Here is a 17,451-nt window from a genome sequence, read left to right on the forward strand (position 1 = left end):
ATGAAAAGTCATAATAGCATACAAATGTCAAAGTAACAGCATTAGGAAACAATTTTGTTCTAGAAAACTTAAGTTATTTAAAGAAGATATCCTAGTAATTTTGCAATAGTGACAAATATTCTATAATCAGAATGTTGGTTCTTTTACCTGTTTGAAGCACTTATTATAACTGTGTTTTACCTGGTTGGAAAATTCTTCATTTTTGTGAACACTTAATATTGTCTTGTGATTATGATCTTCATTTCTAGTGTCCTCTGCAGACATCCTAAAACCACTTCTAATGGAGAAGAGGCTTATCTCTGACAAAGCTTTACCTGTGGTATAGTTTACTCCTCCCTCTCTCGGTTTTAGAAGTTTCTACAAGCTCTGAGGAAACACCTCTTTTCTTAGCACCATTCTACTTAGCCTGTCTTTCACCCTGCTTGCAGAGGATATGTCTGCGTGATTTTACTGTGGAAATAATCCCATCTCAGAATCTACGATAATTTTTTAGAACAGTTGGTAGATTATTAGCATAAGGATTATATAAAATCCAACTTTTCCTTCATCCCTCTTGCGTGTGTTCCATTTCTTAGGTAAATGTTCAGCCTTACCCTGTTTATTTCCTGTTTCCTTCTCAGCAATCAAGTGGATCAGGCGGAAGAGTTGCCCTTGGGTGTCTTTTCTACTTATAAGAACTGGAAGTTTCGAGATAATGTATTTTTCAAAGGTAGATTTGTTTTGAGTTTTCCCACAAGCTAAGATTATGGATAGTTTTTAAATCGAATGATCTCATATTTTAAGGATTCTGTGCTTAAACCAAAGGTTTTGAGTGAGTCGCTTTATGTTTTTAATGATGTGGTGTGATTATACTTCACATAAGCCAAACACTACTTGGGTTTGAGTTTTTAGAAAGAAAAATAAGCTTCCAATATAATTTTGGTCTATCCCATTCTTAATCATTTGTGTAAGTGAAAATGTGACTCGGCAAATAACTCACAAAGCATTTTTATGGTGGTTTTGAATGACAACGTTCAAGATTTATTTATGTGAGAGAGGGAGAGAGTGCAAATGGCCAGGGGAAGAGCAGAGGGAGAGGGAGAGAATCTTCAGCAGACTCCCTGCTGAGCACAGAGCCCCACTCAGGGCTCGATCCCATGACCCTGAGACCATGACCTGAGCTGAAATCAAGAGTTGGATGCTTAACCCACCGAGCCACCCAGGCGCCCCTTGAATGATAACTTTAAATACGATAATAAAGCCACGCTCACCTTTGGTGAGGTAGAAGCACCAGTGTTCTAGAACAGAACATCAGGTTCCGTAGAACAAGAAGCCCTCCCCTCCCAAATTTGCCATCTTTTGCAGTAATGCTTTTCTCTTAAGGTGTTAATTAGTATTATAGTTTATGGAATCTGGCGCTTTTGTTCTTGCTATGTTTCTTTCTTGCCAGTTGTAGAAAAGAGGACTATGAAATGGATACAAAGGGATAGCAGCAAAGGATGTAAGGCAGAGTAGGTAAAATTATCTGTTCAACGGAAAACATTTGCTCTCCCATCTCATGGAGATGATGGAAAATGACCTTCATTTAGTTACAGGCCTAAAAATTGCATTTGTTTTTGTCTTTATGACATTGTATAACTACAGCATGCTAAGTACTGTGTAGCCATTCCCTGCTTTACGAACAGGTTGTGGTTAAATTTTTTGTTTATTGTTTGTCTGCTATTTGGAACTTGTAACATCTAGCATTTGCCCCAAGGAATTACTGTTACAGAGGATTACAGGCTAGTCCACAAACCCCAATTTTTAATATGAGGTTGCTTAACGAGGACATTTGTCATTGAAGTGAAATATTATAATTTAAATATACAGTTATCCAGAATAAGCAAACCAGAAGGAAGGTGAGCAAGAAACCATTTTCTTTTTATATAAAAGCATATTTAATCAGAGAATGAAGATGCCATTGTGCTTTAGACTTTCCTTAAACTCAATCCTTTTTAAAGTTGTGTGGTGTTTTTTCCTTGATGCGTGTATAACATTGCTTCCCCTCGTTTATTTATTATCACTGACTGGGGTGAGAAGTCACAATGAAATGTAGAGAAAATTTATTGAGGCGACCGAGGATAGTAAAGAATTAGTGACAGTGGAAAACAAAAAAGGTGAGGGGCGGCTGGGTGGCTCAGTCAGTTAAGAGTTCCACTCTTGGTTTCAGCTCAGGTCACCAGATCAAGACCCACATCGGGCTCCGTGCTCAGCAGGGAGTCTGCTGGACATTTTCTCTCTCCCTCTCCATTTCCCTCTGCCCCTCCCCACCCATTCTCTCTCTCAAATAAAATAAATAAATCTTTAAAATAAAAAGAAAAGAAAGGAGATGAATATGTAGGAGAGGCAAAAGGCAGAGAAAAAAGGAGTTCTCTCAAGGGAAAAATGAAGGCGAGCAGACGATATTATTGGAAAAGACAGTTTCTTTTGCTATTCAGTGATGGTATTAACAGCAAGCTTTGGGAATGTTCTTGATGTCAGAATTTCCTATATAGTAATTATATTTCATATTTCTTGTTTGATCTAAATTGGATTTTCCCATAAAAATTAACGAACATGTCTTTTCAGATCTTTTTTTTTTTTTTGCCTTTGGGAAGGTTTAATGCAAATCAGAGGAAAACTGCTATAGATAATTTTACAATGAATCAAAACTGTTCTTCCCCTCCCCCAACCACACCATTCTAGAGTTCATTGTCAAGGCAGATGTTTAGCCAGTCACACCCAGATACTGGTTGTCTATGGTTGAGCATCTGTTCTCACTAGCTGGTACCAGACTGTGCTGGTTGTTAAATATTCTAAATATTATTCCTCCCTGTAACTAGAATCACTGCATCCTTGCCCATCTGCCATGTGGGACTCTGTAGGGGAGGCAGAGGCCCAACCTAGGCTCAAACCAATCCATTCTCCCATGACCATTATAATATGTAATAGTGTATCCAAGAAGGGATGTGCACTCGAAGTGCAAAGCGGTAAGACAATTGGACCCCCCAAGCTGGAGACACACCATCAGTATTCCCCTCAGACAGCAGTTAGAATGTGAAGAGACACAAAGCCTGAGACAGGAGGTTTCTGATTTTTAATCGTCTTTTTGTTCTTCTTACCAGAAGGTCCCTTCCCTGTGTCCTGTGATGTTCCCACCTGTGGAAGAAGGCCCGGGACAAGATGCCTCTTCCATCATCTGCTCCCCCTTCCCCAAAGTAGCTTATTTGATTTCTTCCCAGTCTATGGACACGCTTTGTCTCTCTCTGCATCGGTTGTTCTTGATGTCAGGCTCCCATCTTAATAAACTTGATGCCACCAAGGAGAATTTGGTGCATTGACCATCTGAGGAGTCCCCTCAAATTTGCCAACTAACTGTTTAGTCTTTGCATTTTCCTTGAAGGTATAGAAGCAGATACTCATTTTTGTTTTTGCTTTTCTCCTAAGTGGAAGCTTATTTGTAGAACACAGTGATCTTCAACAAAATAACATTGCAGATTGCTGATGAAACCTGTCATTAAAATATCATGTGATGGTAATAAAATGTTTGGGTGCATTGAGTGTGATTTGAACAATTTAATATAGCAGCAGTGAGTAACAGTGTGTTCATGAGAACACCACTTTGAAAATTATGATGCCTGGAACTGCCTTTAGGGTGACCTAGGAAGGTGGTTTGATTACAATAGAATAATTTATAATATTTTATATAGAGGAAACTTAGATATGCACTTGATTATTTTAAGAACAATTTTATTGGTTCTCATAAGTGGTTGAGAAATTTTGTCCTTTTTTACTTCTCTATCCTTTAAAACACTAATGTATATTTGAATTCATGTCTAGAATCTCTCTTCTTTGGAATTTTGGCCATCTGAATATATTCAGATGAAATTAGAGTTCTTTCCACTTATGAGCTTTTTTTTAATAAGCTTTAAACTTGATATTTTATATTTCAAAATGTAATGTATTCTAATATATACATGAATTTCATTAAATGTTACATTACTGCACATATCCATTATTGAATACTATCTAGGCTAAATATTTGGGTATATGTTAACTGAAGCACTTTCAAGTCATGACTGAGAGGTGGAGGAAAATGAGCCATAATTGAATAATTGCATATTTTTCCAAAATCGTTTACCATTATCCCATCATTTTGATCTGCTTATATTGTTAACTGTTATTCTAGACTTTTTGCTTCTATAATCCCTATAATCTATGATTAATTGTTTTAGCTTTGATAACACGAACTTCATAAACAACTAATTTGCTATTACATAGTTTTTATCTGGGTTTCATTTTTAAAAATTAAGGGTCTAGTAATATTTTATACTAATTCAGAATGCATTCTATTTTTAGTTGTATCTCTCTTCACATCTTAATTTTTATATTGCTGATAATTAGAGTGTTTAACCTTCGTTATTTACCCACAGTGTGATAGCTGTTGTACATGGGGTATAGAAAATGCTAGTCCTTCTGTCAAGAAGACGAAGGTTATGAAATACCTTTCTCTGATGGTTTTTAAGAAAAGAGTAGGCAGCTATCTGGATATACTAGGAGGTCTGTCAAGGTCTTTTGTAGTTTTGTGTATATGTCTCTGAGGATACCGATATATAGAGGATATTTTCCAAATGCCCTTAAATCAAAGGTAGGTTTTTTTAATATTGTTATTTTATTAATTATTTTCTTATTGGATGAAGTTGAAGGGGGAGAAGGGGAAGGAACTAAATATCTTAATCACATTTCTAAATTATACAGTTTGGTTTTTAGTTTTTTCTCTCTGTTCATTTTATATGCTACAAATTGGGACTTAGATTTGGTGACCAGCGACTGACGGTATCATTTTGCCTATTTGAAGTTCCTATTTTTTGTGTTTTTTATTGGCAATCATATCCCTAATGGTGAGAATCTGCATACCTGGGAATAATTATTTTTGTGTTCTCATCAGCTTTTGCTGATTCGTACTAGTCAGTGGGTTCCAAAGTGCAAATTACCCTTGTTCTGGGGGAAAGGCTCCATCTTCAGTGCTTCAGCAAGTCACTAATTCCTGCCACCTGAGGTGATTTGGGCACCTGGGGATGGACTGTAACCTCATTTATACGATGCAAACTTTTATGAGACGCCAACGTGCCACGCCTAAAATTGGATTGAAATGTATTTTTTTTATTAAACTGCATTGGAAAAGCAAGGTACTGAACGGAGTGAAACTGTGTATTTCAAAAGTCTCCTAAATTCATTTATTTTTCCTACTTCTTTTGTGTTGCAGTTCTGTTTTGGCTGGCTTTTTAATATATAGCTGTTAAGGATACAAAGCAATTAAAATTTTTTGGCAGTTCCCATAAAGCAGATCAGATGCTTAAAATTGTTCAAATTCTTCCTGAGTAATCAATCTATGAAAATAGCCTTGTGTGTGTGTGCCGTGACCTTAGAGCGTTCAGTGATGATCTGTCTTACTTGGGCTGATATTTTATGCGGAGGAGTAATTATTTTAGTCTCATTTCAGCTTTTAAATAAAAGGATAATAGAAGGAGTAGCCAGCTTTTCTCTTAATCACCGGCCAACCTGTTAACGATTCAGTTGCGTCCGTGAAGTTTTCGTGACATATGTGAACACACACACTGAGAAAATTAAGAGAAAAGAGTTGAGTCCTTTGCCTGTGACCTGCTCGTGTGTTTGTATACACACAGGTACTTGTATGGTAGCCCTGCTTCCATGAGTTGTGCCTCATATAATATTTGCTGATATGATTTTCCTGTTTTTACTTTTGACCAGTCATGAAAGCATCAGAAAGAAAGGGCCTCTCCATCACTGGTCCTCTTTTCCTATTTTCCATTTTTGCTGCATTGTCCTCTGTGCAGGGGAGACTTTTCTAGGCTCATTTTGACTCCAGGCAGAGCTAGTTTTGCTGGGAGTAGGAGAATGGCCAAGGGAAACTGTGGCAAGCCATCATCATAGACGCCAGAAATGAACTGTGCCATGAGTTAAGTTTGGTGGAGATACACCTGTTCCAATCCTCATGGAAGTGATTCCTTTCCTTGTATTGCCACATCAATAATGTGAAAATAACTCCACCCTAGGAATAATTGCCCTATTAAACTCCCTTCATTGGAAACAATAACTTTTGAAGGAATCAAAATGCATTACAGTAATGAACTATGACTGTTTACATGAAAGAGTGATCTAGAGATCCCGTATAAGAGGTTTTCTGTTTGCCGTTCTGCTAGCAATGTACCTTTCAAGAATCATGACTGAGAAGTGGATTAAGGTGAACCACAATAGAATAATCCTCTGTTTTTCCAAAATTTCCATCTAACCAGAATTTCATTTACTACTTTTTTTTGAGAGGGAACATACATTTTTCAAGAAGAGAAAAGGAATTATTTTGGCCATAATCAAGTTACAACATTGTTTCTTAGGGTAACTTCTGATTACTGATTTTGATACTTTTTAAGTTCTTCAATATTCAGTAAATATTTGTTGTCCACTTATATTTTTTTAATTTTAATTCCAATATAGTTAACATAAGTGTTATGTAAGTTTCAGGTGTAGAATATACTGAGTCAGGAATTCTGTACATTACTCAGTGCTCATCAAGATAAGTATACTCTTAATCCCCTTCACCTGTTTCCCCCATTCTCCCAGCCACCTCCCTCCTGGTAACCATCTGTTTGTTCTCTGTAGTTAAGAATCTGTTTTTTTGTTTTGTCTCTTTTTTCTTTGTTCATTTGTTTTCTTTCTTAAATTCCACATATAAGTGAAATCGTATGGTATTTGTCTTTCTCTGACTTACTTCGCTTGCCATTATACACTTTAGATCCATCCATGCTGTTGCAAATGGCAAAATTCCATTCATTTTTATGACTGAATAATATTCCTCTGTGTGTGTGTGTACCACATCTTTATCTGTTCATCTATTGGCAGACACTTGGGCTCCTTCCATAGTTTGGCTATTGTAAATAATGGTGCAATAAACATAGGGGTGCATGTATCCTTTCAAGCTGGTATTTTTTGTATTTCTTGGGTAAATACCCAGTAGTGCAATTACTGGATCATAAGACAGTTCTGTTTTTACTTTTCTGAGGAACTCCATACTGTTTTCCACAGTGGCTACACCAATTTGCATTCCCACCCACAGTGCATGAGTGTTCCTTTTTACCCCATGTCCTTGCCAACACTTATTTCTCCTGCTTTTGATTTTAGCCCATTCTGACAGGTGTGAGGTGATGTCTCATGGTGATTTTTGATTTGCATTTCCCTGATGATTCATGATGCTGAGCATCTTTTCATGTGTCTTTTGGCCATCTGAGTGCCTTATCTAGAGAAATGTCTGTTCCTGTCTTCTGCCCTGCCCATATTATAATCAGATTATTGTGTCTTCTTGGTGTCATGTTGAATAAATTACTATATATTTTGGATACTAATGCTTTTTTGGATATGTTATTTGCAAACATCTTCTCCCATTCTGAGGTTGTCTTTTTGTTTTGTTGACTATTTCCTTTGCTGTGCAGGAGTTTTTATTTTGACATAGTCCCAATAGTTTATTTTTTGCTTGTGTTTTCCCTTGCCTCAGGAGATATCTCTAGAAAAATGTTGCTACATTTGATGTCAGAGAAACTACTGCCTGTGCTCTCTTTCTAGAATTTGTATGATTTCAGGTCTCACTTTTAGGCCTTTAATCCATTTTTAGTTTACTTTTGTGTCTGGTGTATGAAAGTGGTCTAGTTTCATTCTTTTGCATGCAGCTTTCCAGTTCTCCCTACACCATTTGTTGAAGAGACTGTCATTTTCCCACTGCATGTTCTTGTTCCTTTGTCAAGGATTAATAGACTATATAATCATGGGTTTATTTCTGGGTTTTCTCTAATGTTCTCTTGAACTATGTATCTCTTTTTGTGCCAGTACCATACTGCGTTGATTACTACAGCTTTGTAATATAACTTGAAGTCTGGACTTGTGATACCTCCAGCTTTGCTTTTCTTTTTCAAGATTGCTTTGGCTATTCAGGGTCTTTTGTGGTTCCATACAAATTTTAGGATTGTTTTAGTTCTGTGAAAAATGCTATTGGTATTTTGATAGGGTTTTTGGTAAATGTGTAGATTGCTTTGGGTAGTATGGCCTTTTTAACAATATTTATTCTTGCAGTCCATGAACATGGAATATCTTTCCATTTGTTTATGTCATCTTCAATTTTTTGTCACCAATGTTTTATAGTTTTCAGAGTACAGGTCTTTTACCTCCTTGGTTAGGTTTATTTCTAGATATTCTATCATTTTTGGTATAATTGTAAATGAGATTTTCTTAATTTCTTATTTTGCTACTTCATTGTTAGTATATAGAAATGCGATGAGATTCCATTTATTGATTTTGTATCCTGTGACCTTACTGAGTTCATTTATCAGTGCTAGTAGTTTTTTGGTAGAGTCTTTGGGGTTTTCTTTCTTTTTTTTTTTTTTTAAGATTTTATTTATTAATTTGACAGAGAGAAATCACAAGTAGACGGAGAGGCAGCCAGAGAGAGAGAGAGAGGGAAGCAGGCTCCCCGCTGAGCAGAGAGCCCGATGCGGGACTCCATCCCAGGACTCTGAGATCATGACCTGAGCCGAAGGCAGTGGCCCAACCCACTGAGCCACCCAGGCGCCCCTCTTTGGGGTTTTCTATATGTAATATCACATCACCTGCATATATTGATAGTTTTACTTCTTCCTTGCCAGTTTGGATGTCTTTTATTTCTTTTTCTTGTCTGATTGCTGTGGCTAGGACTTCAATTACCATGTTGAATAAAAGTGGTGAGAATAGACATCCTTGTCTTGTTCTTGATCTCAGAGGAGAAGCTCTCCATTTTTCCCCATTGAGTGTGTTGTTAGCTGTGGGTTTTTCATATATGGCCTTTATTATGCCTGAGGTCTGTTCCCTCTAAAGATACTTTGTTGAGGGTTTTTATCAGGAATGGATGTTATACTTTGTCAGATGCTTTTTTCTACATCTGTTGAAAGGATTACAGAGTTTTTATCCTTTCTCTTGTTGATGTGATGTAGATAATTTTCTTTTAGTTACCCTTCTATGGGACTAGATAAAGGTGGTTTGTGAATTCTCTTTAGATTATTAATGTATTTAGATAAGAATTTTGATTGGCATCTATATGGACAGTAAAAAGCTTAGTTTACTCTTCTTCTAGAACAGGTATTTATGTTATCCAGACTGGGAGTGTCATGAACTTGGTAGCATTTTAATTTTTCTTATTGGTTTAATAGGTCACTTTAGACAATTGTGTCGAAGTTGGTCGGATTGCCAACACCTACAATCTGACAGAAGTGGATAAATATGTCAACAGTTTTGTCTTGAAGAATTTTCCCGCATTGCTGAGCACTGGGGAGTTCTTGAAGCTCCCTTTTGAGCGTCTTGCCTTTGTGCTTTCCAGTAATAGCCTTAAGCACTGCACTGAACTTGAGCTCTTTAAGGCTACCTGTCGCTGGCTACGCCTAGAAGAGCCTCGGATGGACTTTGCTGCCAAATTAATGAAGAACATACGATTTCCACTGATGACACCGCAGGAGCTCATCAATTATGTGCAAACCGTGGATTTCATGAGAACTGACAATACCTGTGTGAATCTCCTTTTGGAAGCCAGCAATTACCAAATGATGCCATACATGCAGCCAGTGATGCAGTCAGACAGGACTGCCATTCGCTCTGACACCACTCATTTGGTCACACTCGGAGGAGTTCTGAGGCAGCAGCTGGTTGTCAGCAAGGAATTGCGCATGTATGATGAAAAGGCCCATGAATGGAAATCGTTAGCCCCCATGGATGCCCCACGGTACCAGCATGGCATTGCTGTCATTGGAAATTTCCTCTATGTCGTCGGCGGACAGAGCAATTATGACACAAAAGGAAAAACGGCAGTCGATACGGTCTTCAGATTTGATCCTCGCTACAATAAATGGATGCAGGTCGCATCTTTAAATGAAAAGCGCACCTTTTTCCACCTAAGTGCCCTCAAAGGATATCTGTACGCAGTCGGTGGGCGAAATGCAGCTGGTGAACTGCGTAAGTGTGTGCATTTATGTTAAACAGAGAGGCTAATTTCTTTACCCCCAAATTCTCATTAAACCATAAAATAAGCAGCTCTGGAAAATTAAAGACAAAAATGTAGCTAGGGTTTCATTTAAACTGTTCTGTTCAGGAAATATCAGAGACAATCCGTATGCCTAATCCAGATTTATATTTTTGGCGAGGGTACAAATGATATCTTAGGAATACATCAGTATGTTGCAGAATATTTTTATTTGGCAGTGTGTATGGCTTTCATCTTGACAGTGTAACTACAAAGTATACTCTGCTCATTTAAATTCTAATAGAATCTTGGACAGAAGTCTGGCATGTTTCCTTATTTTCCATTTTTAAAAGCCCACATAATATTTTACTGTACAGGTTAAAATCCTTCCTTACAGAGGACTGTTATCATTTCTTCTTTTACATAATCTTTTACCCTATCCTAGAACCTAGACCACATAGAAAGATAATTTTCTTTGTCGATTAAATGTACAAAGTTCAATTATTATCCCAAATGTATTTACCATGAGTAATGTGATCTGTGAGTATTAGTTTTAAAAATCATTCTCTCTTGGGGTGTCCGGGTGGCTCAGTCGGTTAAGCGTCTGACTCTTGATTTCAGCTCAGGTCATGATCTCCAGGTCACAAGATCGGGTCCTAGGTCAGGCTTCATGCTCATCACGGAGTCTGCTTGTCCCTCTCTCTCTGTTCTTCCGCTGTCCCCCCCAACTCACACATTCTTGCTCTCTCTCTCTCTCAAATAAATAAATGAAAAATAAAATCTTAAAAAAAATCATTCTCTCAGTGAAATACTGAACAATTTTCTTCACCGTAAACTGCTCTGGTAAGCTTTATTAGATGGCCGTTTTTTTGTCTCCCTAATCAAAGATTGGTCTCAAGTGCAGTTAACATAGAGCAGTACTTTGGCTACATAAATGAACTCTAATTTTGTTATTTTAGATGAAATTGGAATAAGATAGCTGTCCAAAAAGAAGTCAGGAAGACCGCATTTTCTGTCACGCCTTCCATTTCTGTCATTACCATCATCATTTGGCCTCTTTTTTTCACCACTCTTTCATTCTGCGATGAATAGAGTCCTCGTAGTTGACCAGTATTCCGGGCTCTGTAATAGTGGGGACGTGGAAAATATTGGCCTTGGCTCTGGATAAATTGAGAGTAATTATCAGAATCTTTTTCTTGGTAGCTTAATGGTTTAAGAATAAGCTATTTATTGGAGGCAAAAAGAACTGCTCTCAGCTCTAATGCTCTCCACCTGATCAAGCCCTTTCTTGTTAGGGGCATCTTAATGTTACTAATCTCTCCTACCTGCAATTTTTTTCCCCTTTATTGTCATAGTAGTATTTTTCCTAAGACTGGGCCTTCGAAATGGTTGGACTCAGGGTCATCCTCACGAACCACACAAATTGCACGATCTATTGTAATGATCAGGCTGTTCAGAGCATCTGAGGCACCAGTGCCCTTAGCGTCGAATTGTCATTTCAGGTCTCCTCGCTCGACCCACACACATGATTTTCATGTTGTGATACCATTTTAAATTAGGGGATGTCTGGAAGTATTCAGAAACTGTAACTAGGGATTTGGCTCTTTCTTAGGAAAACCACTCGTAGGAGATCATCTCTTCAGGTTTACAAAATGGTAGGTGGTCAGTCCTGGCCGTGAGTGGCCATTTCAGACCTGCTTTCCTCAGGAGAAAGAGCTCCAGTTTCTCAGTCGGTGCTTGCTTAGCGATGTTATCCCCTCTAATTAATAGGTGGAACGAGGCCTTATTCTTCTGAGAATCTGTCATCTTCAGGCCAAGGACGGTCATTACATAAAACCAAGAAGCTAGAGGCTTTCTTTTGCTGAGCTCTTGCCATGTTCGACTCATTTGGGAACAAGAAGTAGACAACCCCGTTGGGCAGGCGGCTGCCTTCCTCGCTTATGACCTTCAGAAATCACACCCTCTATCTCTTATTAAAAATAGCCTTCTGCGTTAAAAGGAACAAGAGAAGCGTGTTTCTCATGAGCCCGTCCTAATTCATAATAACTATTTCATTCTATTTAGGTTTTACCATCACAATCTCCCAGAGTTTAAACCTAAGGATAATGACTTACATAGTCTCAAAAATGATTACCCCTCCAGATGGTAAATAGAGGCCCATTTTTATCTCAATTTGTAAACTGCATGTTTCACAAATACATAGATGGTTGTAATAGAGACACAAGCCCTCAATACCAAGAAACAACTCTGATTCCACTTAAAGGCCAATGACATTTCTTTCCCTTTGAAATTACCTCCTGTCATCTACAAGTAAGTATGCTTTTGTAGAAAATGACTGTTTGCCTTAAAATCAGTATACCCAGCAAAAGCCAGTCTGTAGTAAATATTTTAAGTTAAAATATATTGGAAGCATTTGTTTGTTTATTTGTTTCTAGAAAATGAGTTGATTGGCTTAAGTGCAGTGAAATCAGGCCACCCCACCTCCTTTGCCTTTCTCCTATTTTAGACGTACTTGGGAGCAAGAAGTAGATTGTTTTAAAACAGTCTCCTCACATTCTGTGCTGTTGACTTCTTCTGAATTCTCTTTATCAATAACGTTTCTCTTTGTATAGGTGTCTCTTGCCCTTTCCAGTTTTCTCGGACCCATGGTTTTCGTTGAATAGCAGATTTAGGTCCTAAAAAGACTCTTGCTTATATTTCTTAATGTTCCAGCCAGAGGCTGGGTTTTTAACGTTTCTCCTGCTCCATAATTTTTTTTTTTATGGGAACGCCCTCCACACACACAAGAACATCTGTTATAGGGGCACCCGGGTGGCTCAGTCGTTGAGTGTCTGCCTTCGGCTCAGGTCATGGTCCCAGGGTCCTGGGATCAAGGCCCGCATCGGGCTCTCCGCTCGGTGGGAAGCCTGCTTCTCCCTCTCCCACTCCCCCTGCTTGTGTTCCCTCTCTCGCTGTGTCTCTCTCTGTCCAATAAATAAAATATTTTTTTAAAAAAAGAATATTTAAAAAAAGAACATCTGTTATATTAACGTCACATTCCCATCTTAACTGATTACTCTGCCGTATTATTATCTGTAAATAAAGAATGGAGGTGAAGAGGTGGCAGGCAAATGGGAATCAATGGGAGACTCATTTAACAGTTTAACAATTCAGGGCCCCTGACCGGCTCAGTTGGTAGAAGATGTAACTCTTGATCTTGGGGTTATAAATTCAAGCCCTACATTGGGTGTAGAGATTACTTAAAAGTAAAATCTTCTCTTAAAAAAATTAGTTAGGTTCATTTAGTACCAGTATGTTATTTATTCTGCGTGTATGCAATGACCATCTCCTAGACGTAATTCTGAAAAGAAAAGAGTGGCAGCATTTGCAAGACGTTTTAGATCGTTTTAATGCAGTTGGTCTTTTAACAGCCCTTCTTGGAGTGTGTATGGATGGACCTATGCCCATAGTACATCAAAAAGGTCCTATCAATGTTTGTGTGAGCCTGGTATATTGCTGCAGTAGAATTCCTTAGAAATGCTGCTTTCCTTTGACACCAGGTACAGTCGGAAACTACATGAAGCTTAGAGGAGCTGTCACTTCAGTGGAAGAGGAGTCCGTTATTCCTGGCATCTTTCAAACTTCTGTCATTTAAGAAATTGATCTTCCATTGAGGTTTTCTATATGGAAGAGAAATATGACAGCCCAGATAGCTTTCATTTCTGTTAACTATTAATAAGTCAAGCTTTCGGATAATGAAGTAACTTACAGAAAAACGTGTTAGTTTTTCTTTTTCAAATAAATGTGCAGTAAAATGACTGAAAGTTATCAACTGCCCCATATCCTTTAATGGATTTGCAGTTTTCTTCATTAAGCACCAGTGGTTCCAGTGGTGATTCAGGGTTCATCCCTTGCCTACTCTCAAAAAAAAAATAAGTAAGCCCCACAACATCTCTTGGGACCAATTCTGGACTCTAGTAGAATCACCTGAGCAACTACAAATCTTTCATGATTGGTGTGAACAAAGCAACCTGCATGTAATTCTCAAATTGGAGAGGGTCTCTAACTGAAATTGCACGTCACTGAAGGTGACTTTCTAGAATAAGGGTCAGTGAAATTCTGTAAAGGGCCAGAAAGTCCATATTTTCAGCGTCTTAGGCCATAGGATCTTGTCACAGCGAATTGCCTCTGCTGTCATATTGCAAAAACAGCCACTGATGGTTTATAAACAAACGGGTGAGGCTGTGTTCCAATAAAGCTTTCTATAGGAAAACCAGCATTTGAATTCCACATGATTTTCATAAGTCACAAAACATTTTTCCTTTGATTTTTTCCCCCAACTCTTTAAAAAAGGTAAAAAGCCATTCACATGTTTGGGGCGCCTGGGTGGCTCAGTGGGTTAAGCCTCTGCCTTCAGCTCAGGTCATGATCTCAGGGTCCTGGGATCGAGCCCCACATCGGGCTCTCTGCTCAGCGGGGAGCCTGCTTCCTTCTCTCTCTCTGCCTGCTTCCCTCTCTCTCTCTCTCTCTGCCTGCCTTTCTGCCTGCTTGTGATCTCTCTCTCTCTCTCTCTCTCTGAAATAAATAAATAAAATCTTTTTTAAAAAAGGCATTCACATGTTTATCTTGTGGGCCATACAGAAAGCAGATAGCATGCTGGATTTGGCTGATGGGCTGTAATTTGCCCAACCTTCTTCTAGACTTTTCTAATTAATTCATTGCCATTCCTACCTCTCATAGACTATGACAAAAGCACTGTCTTGTCCCTTGCGTTATCCCTTGCCCCCTTCCCCTCTCAAGGTTTTGGACACAAGCCTATAGCCCATTTTCCTTATGGAAAATAAGGACTTGTGTGTGTATATACTTTTAATCAGATGTGTTCTATTTTAAAACTAAATACTCTTTTTTTTTTAAATTTTTATTTATTTACTTGACAGACAGAGATCACAAGTAGGCAGAGAGGGAGTCAGAGAGAGGAGGAAGCAGGCTCCCCGCCGAGCAGAGAGCCCCATGCGGGGCTCGATCCCAGGGTCCCGGGATCATGACCTGAGCCGAAGGCAGAGGCTTTAACCCACTGCGCCACCCAGGCGCCCCTAAAACTAAATACTCTTGATTTGACTTAGAACAACAGTACTTGATGGAGACAGTCTAGAGGTTGAGAGTAGATATTTAATGATAGGAAAAGCTGAAGGATATGAATGATACAGCTCGAAGAAGAAAAGTTGAGGGATGATGAACTACTACATAGTTTCTATATTATTGGTGGTTAATAGCCGTCTTATACTTAGGTTACTCCTGTATGAGAAAATATAGATGGATTCTTATAACCCCTATTAGGGAAAAAAATGCAATTAATTCACTGACAGAAGAACAGCATTATCTTTCTACATGGGAAAATTTTAATAATCATAAAGAGTGAATAGCTATTCAAGTGCTAGCTCCACTCCAAAAGAAATAGGAGGAAACTAATGGAAACTCCATCAGAATAGATTGAATTAGACATAAGGAGAGACTGTGACACTCTAGAAATTTCAAAGTTCAAAGCAGAATTTTTCCATTAAGGAAAGCACAGAACTATAGTAAAACCTGTCTTTGCCATCAGAGACGTGGAAAAGATGATCTCTGGAAGTCTTTTAAAACCCTTTCACTGATAGGATGTGTGATTAGACTACTTTTTTTTTTATCAGCTAAAACCCTACCATTAATTACTTTGCTGATGCCAAGTACCAATCAATATACTAGATCCTCTATAAGTGGGGGGGAGAGAGAGAGAGATAATAATGTATGTCCAGTAGGATTGTGCTTGTCAATTAAGTGAAAGTCGTGCTCAAGGCAAATGGAAACGAACATTAGAAAAGACGCCCAGTGACTACAAATGGCCCAAACCTGTATCAATCCGTTTCAGCTTGCCATGAATTGTGACAATAGCTCTTGTTCGGGGGAAAGATTTTGCAGGCTCTGGCTACTTAATGGAAGGATTTAGAAGAAATAGAGTTGGGAGGGGGAAAAAAGAAGAAGAAGAAATAGAGTTGGTTAGAATCCAGGCCTAAAGCAATGAACAAAACCAACAAAGTAGATCAAAATGAGAACAGGAAAAGCCTTTGAGATGAGCCCGAAAATGTAAAGCTCAAGCCAGTGCAAAAGGCAATCAGTGAAGGGATATGAGAAGTGGTATAATGTAGGAGCTGTTAGGCGAGAAATAAGTGCTCCACATAGTCAATTTGGTGCAGAAATGAAATTACTGAATAGAGTAGAAAATGCATCTCTCATTCTCATGTTATTATTATTTTTTTTAAATCAGAAATCTTGTTCAAGGGATGATTCATCCGTTAGGCATTCCAGTGGCTTGATCAGATGGCCCCACTCAGTAGATTTCTGCTTCTGTTCCATCGCCTAAAACTACATCATTTGGTCAACTCCAGGTTCAAGGGAACTTGAATGTTGAGTCTAGCAGGGCGCTTCTGTGTGCAGTGTCGTGGTTCTATTCCTAAGAAAAAGGCAGGGTTAGGGGAGACAAAAAATCAGGTTGCCAATAGTATAAAATTTTCAAGTCTACCTAGACTTTGTATGGGGTTTTTGTTTGTTTCTTCTTCAAAGTTTAATTTATTTAAGTTATCTCTACATTCCACGTGGGGCTCGAACTCACAACCCCAAGGTCAAGATGCACACACTCTTCTGATTGAGCCTGCCAGGTGCCCCAAGACTTTGTGTCTTTGACCAGAGTACTCAGAACAGCCCTATTTCTTTCTGCCTCTTCAAAAAGGATTAAGTTTTCTATCCGTCGTTTTATTCTTGAGTTTATAACAGAGTGATATTTAAATAGGTTGAGGTCACTTCTCCAAAATACTTTCTGTTAAAGATGATAAATCTATTACTGAAAGGAAGTGCCCCTATTAGAAATCTTCCTGTCATACTATGCTACCAGTCATCTTCTAGTAGGAGCATGACTGGCTACAGTGATATTGGCCTTAATGTAGAAATGTAGAATTATTGCCAATGTCTATTGTGTAGTCCGGATGTGAAATAAAGCAAGAGGCAGCCAGAACATACGCCGGGTGGTGTGTGTACGTACAGACATTCATTCTCAACCTCAGATTGTGCTTCCTGTCGATGAACCTTAGTTTCCTAGGTGGTGGATCAGAACTGACTTTTCTTCTTCCTTATGATTTTCTCAACTTCCCACATATTTATCATTTTTGAAGATTTGGTTTATTTATTTTTATGAGAGCAAGAGAGAGCACGAGCCGGGGGGAGGGAGAAGCAGACTCCCCGCTGAGCAGGGAGTCCAATGACGGGACTCCATCTCAAGGCCCCAGGACCATGACGTGAGCTTCAGGCAGACACTTAACCAACTGAGCCACCCAGGCACCCTCATCTTCCCACATACTTAGAACAAGGAAATGGGAGGAATGTCAAATTAC

At 38.6% G+C, this 17,451-nt stretch overlaps 1 protein-coding gene across 7 annotated transcripts in view; it reads left to right on the plus strand.

Annotated features, from left to right (window-relative positions):
• The window catches only part of KLHL13 (kelch like family member 13), a 203,452-nt gene that overhangs the window by 181,382 nt on the left and 4,619 nt on the right, over positions 1-17,451 (plus strand). For all 7 annotated transcript variants that reach the window (XM_045068271.1, XM_004762110.2, XM_004762112.2 and 4 more), the window contains one exon: positions 9,249-10,044. In XM_045068271.1, coding sequence (XP_044924206.1) covers positions 9,249-10,044 — 796 coding nt within the window. The remainder of the gene's footprint in view (positions 1-9,248; positions 10,045-17,451) is intronic.

Source organism: Mustela putorius, unplaced genomic scaffold (genome assembly GCF_011764305.1).
Source record: "Mustela putorius furo isolate JIRA1106 unplaced genomic scaffold, ASM1176430v1.1 tig00003901_pilon_pilon_pilon, whole genome shotgun sequence".
Classification (NCBI taxonomy): Eukaryota; Metazoa; Chordata; class Mammalia; order Carnivora; family Mustelidae; genus Mustela; species Mustela putorius.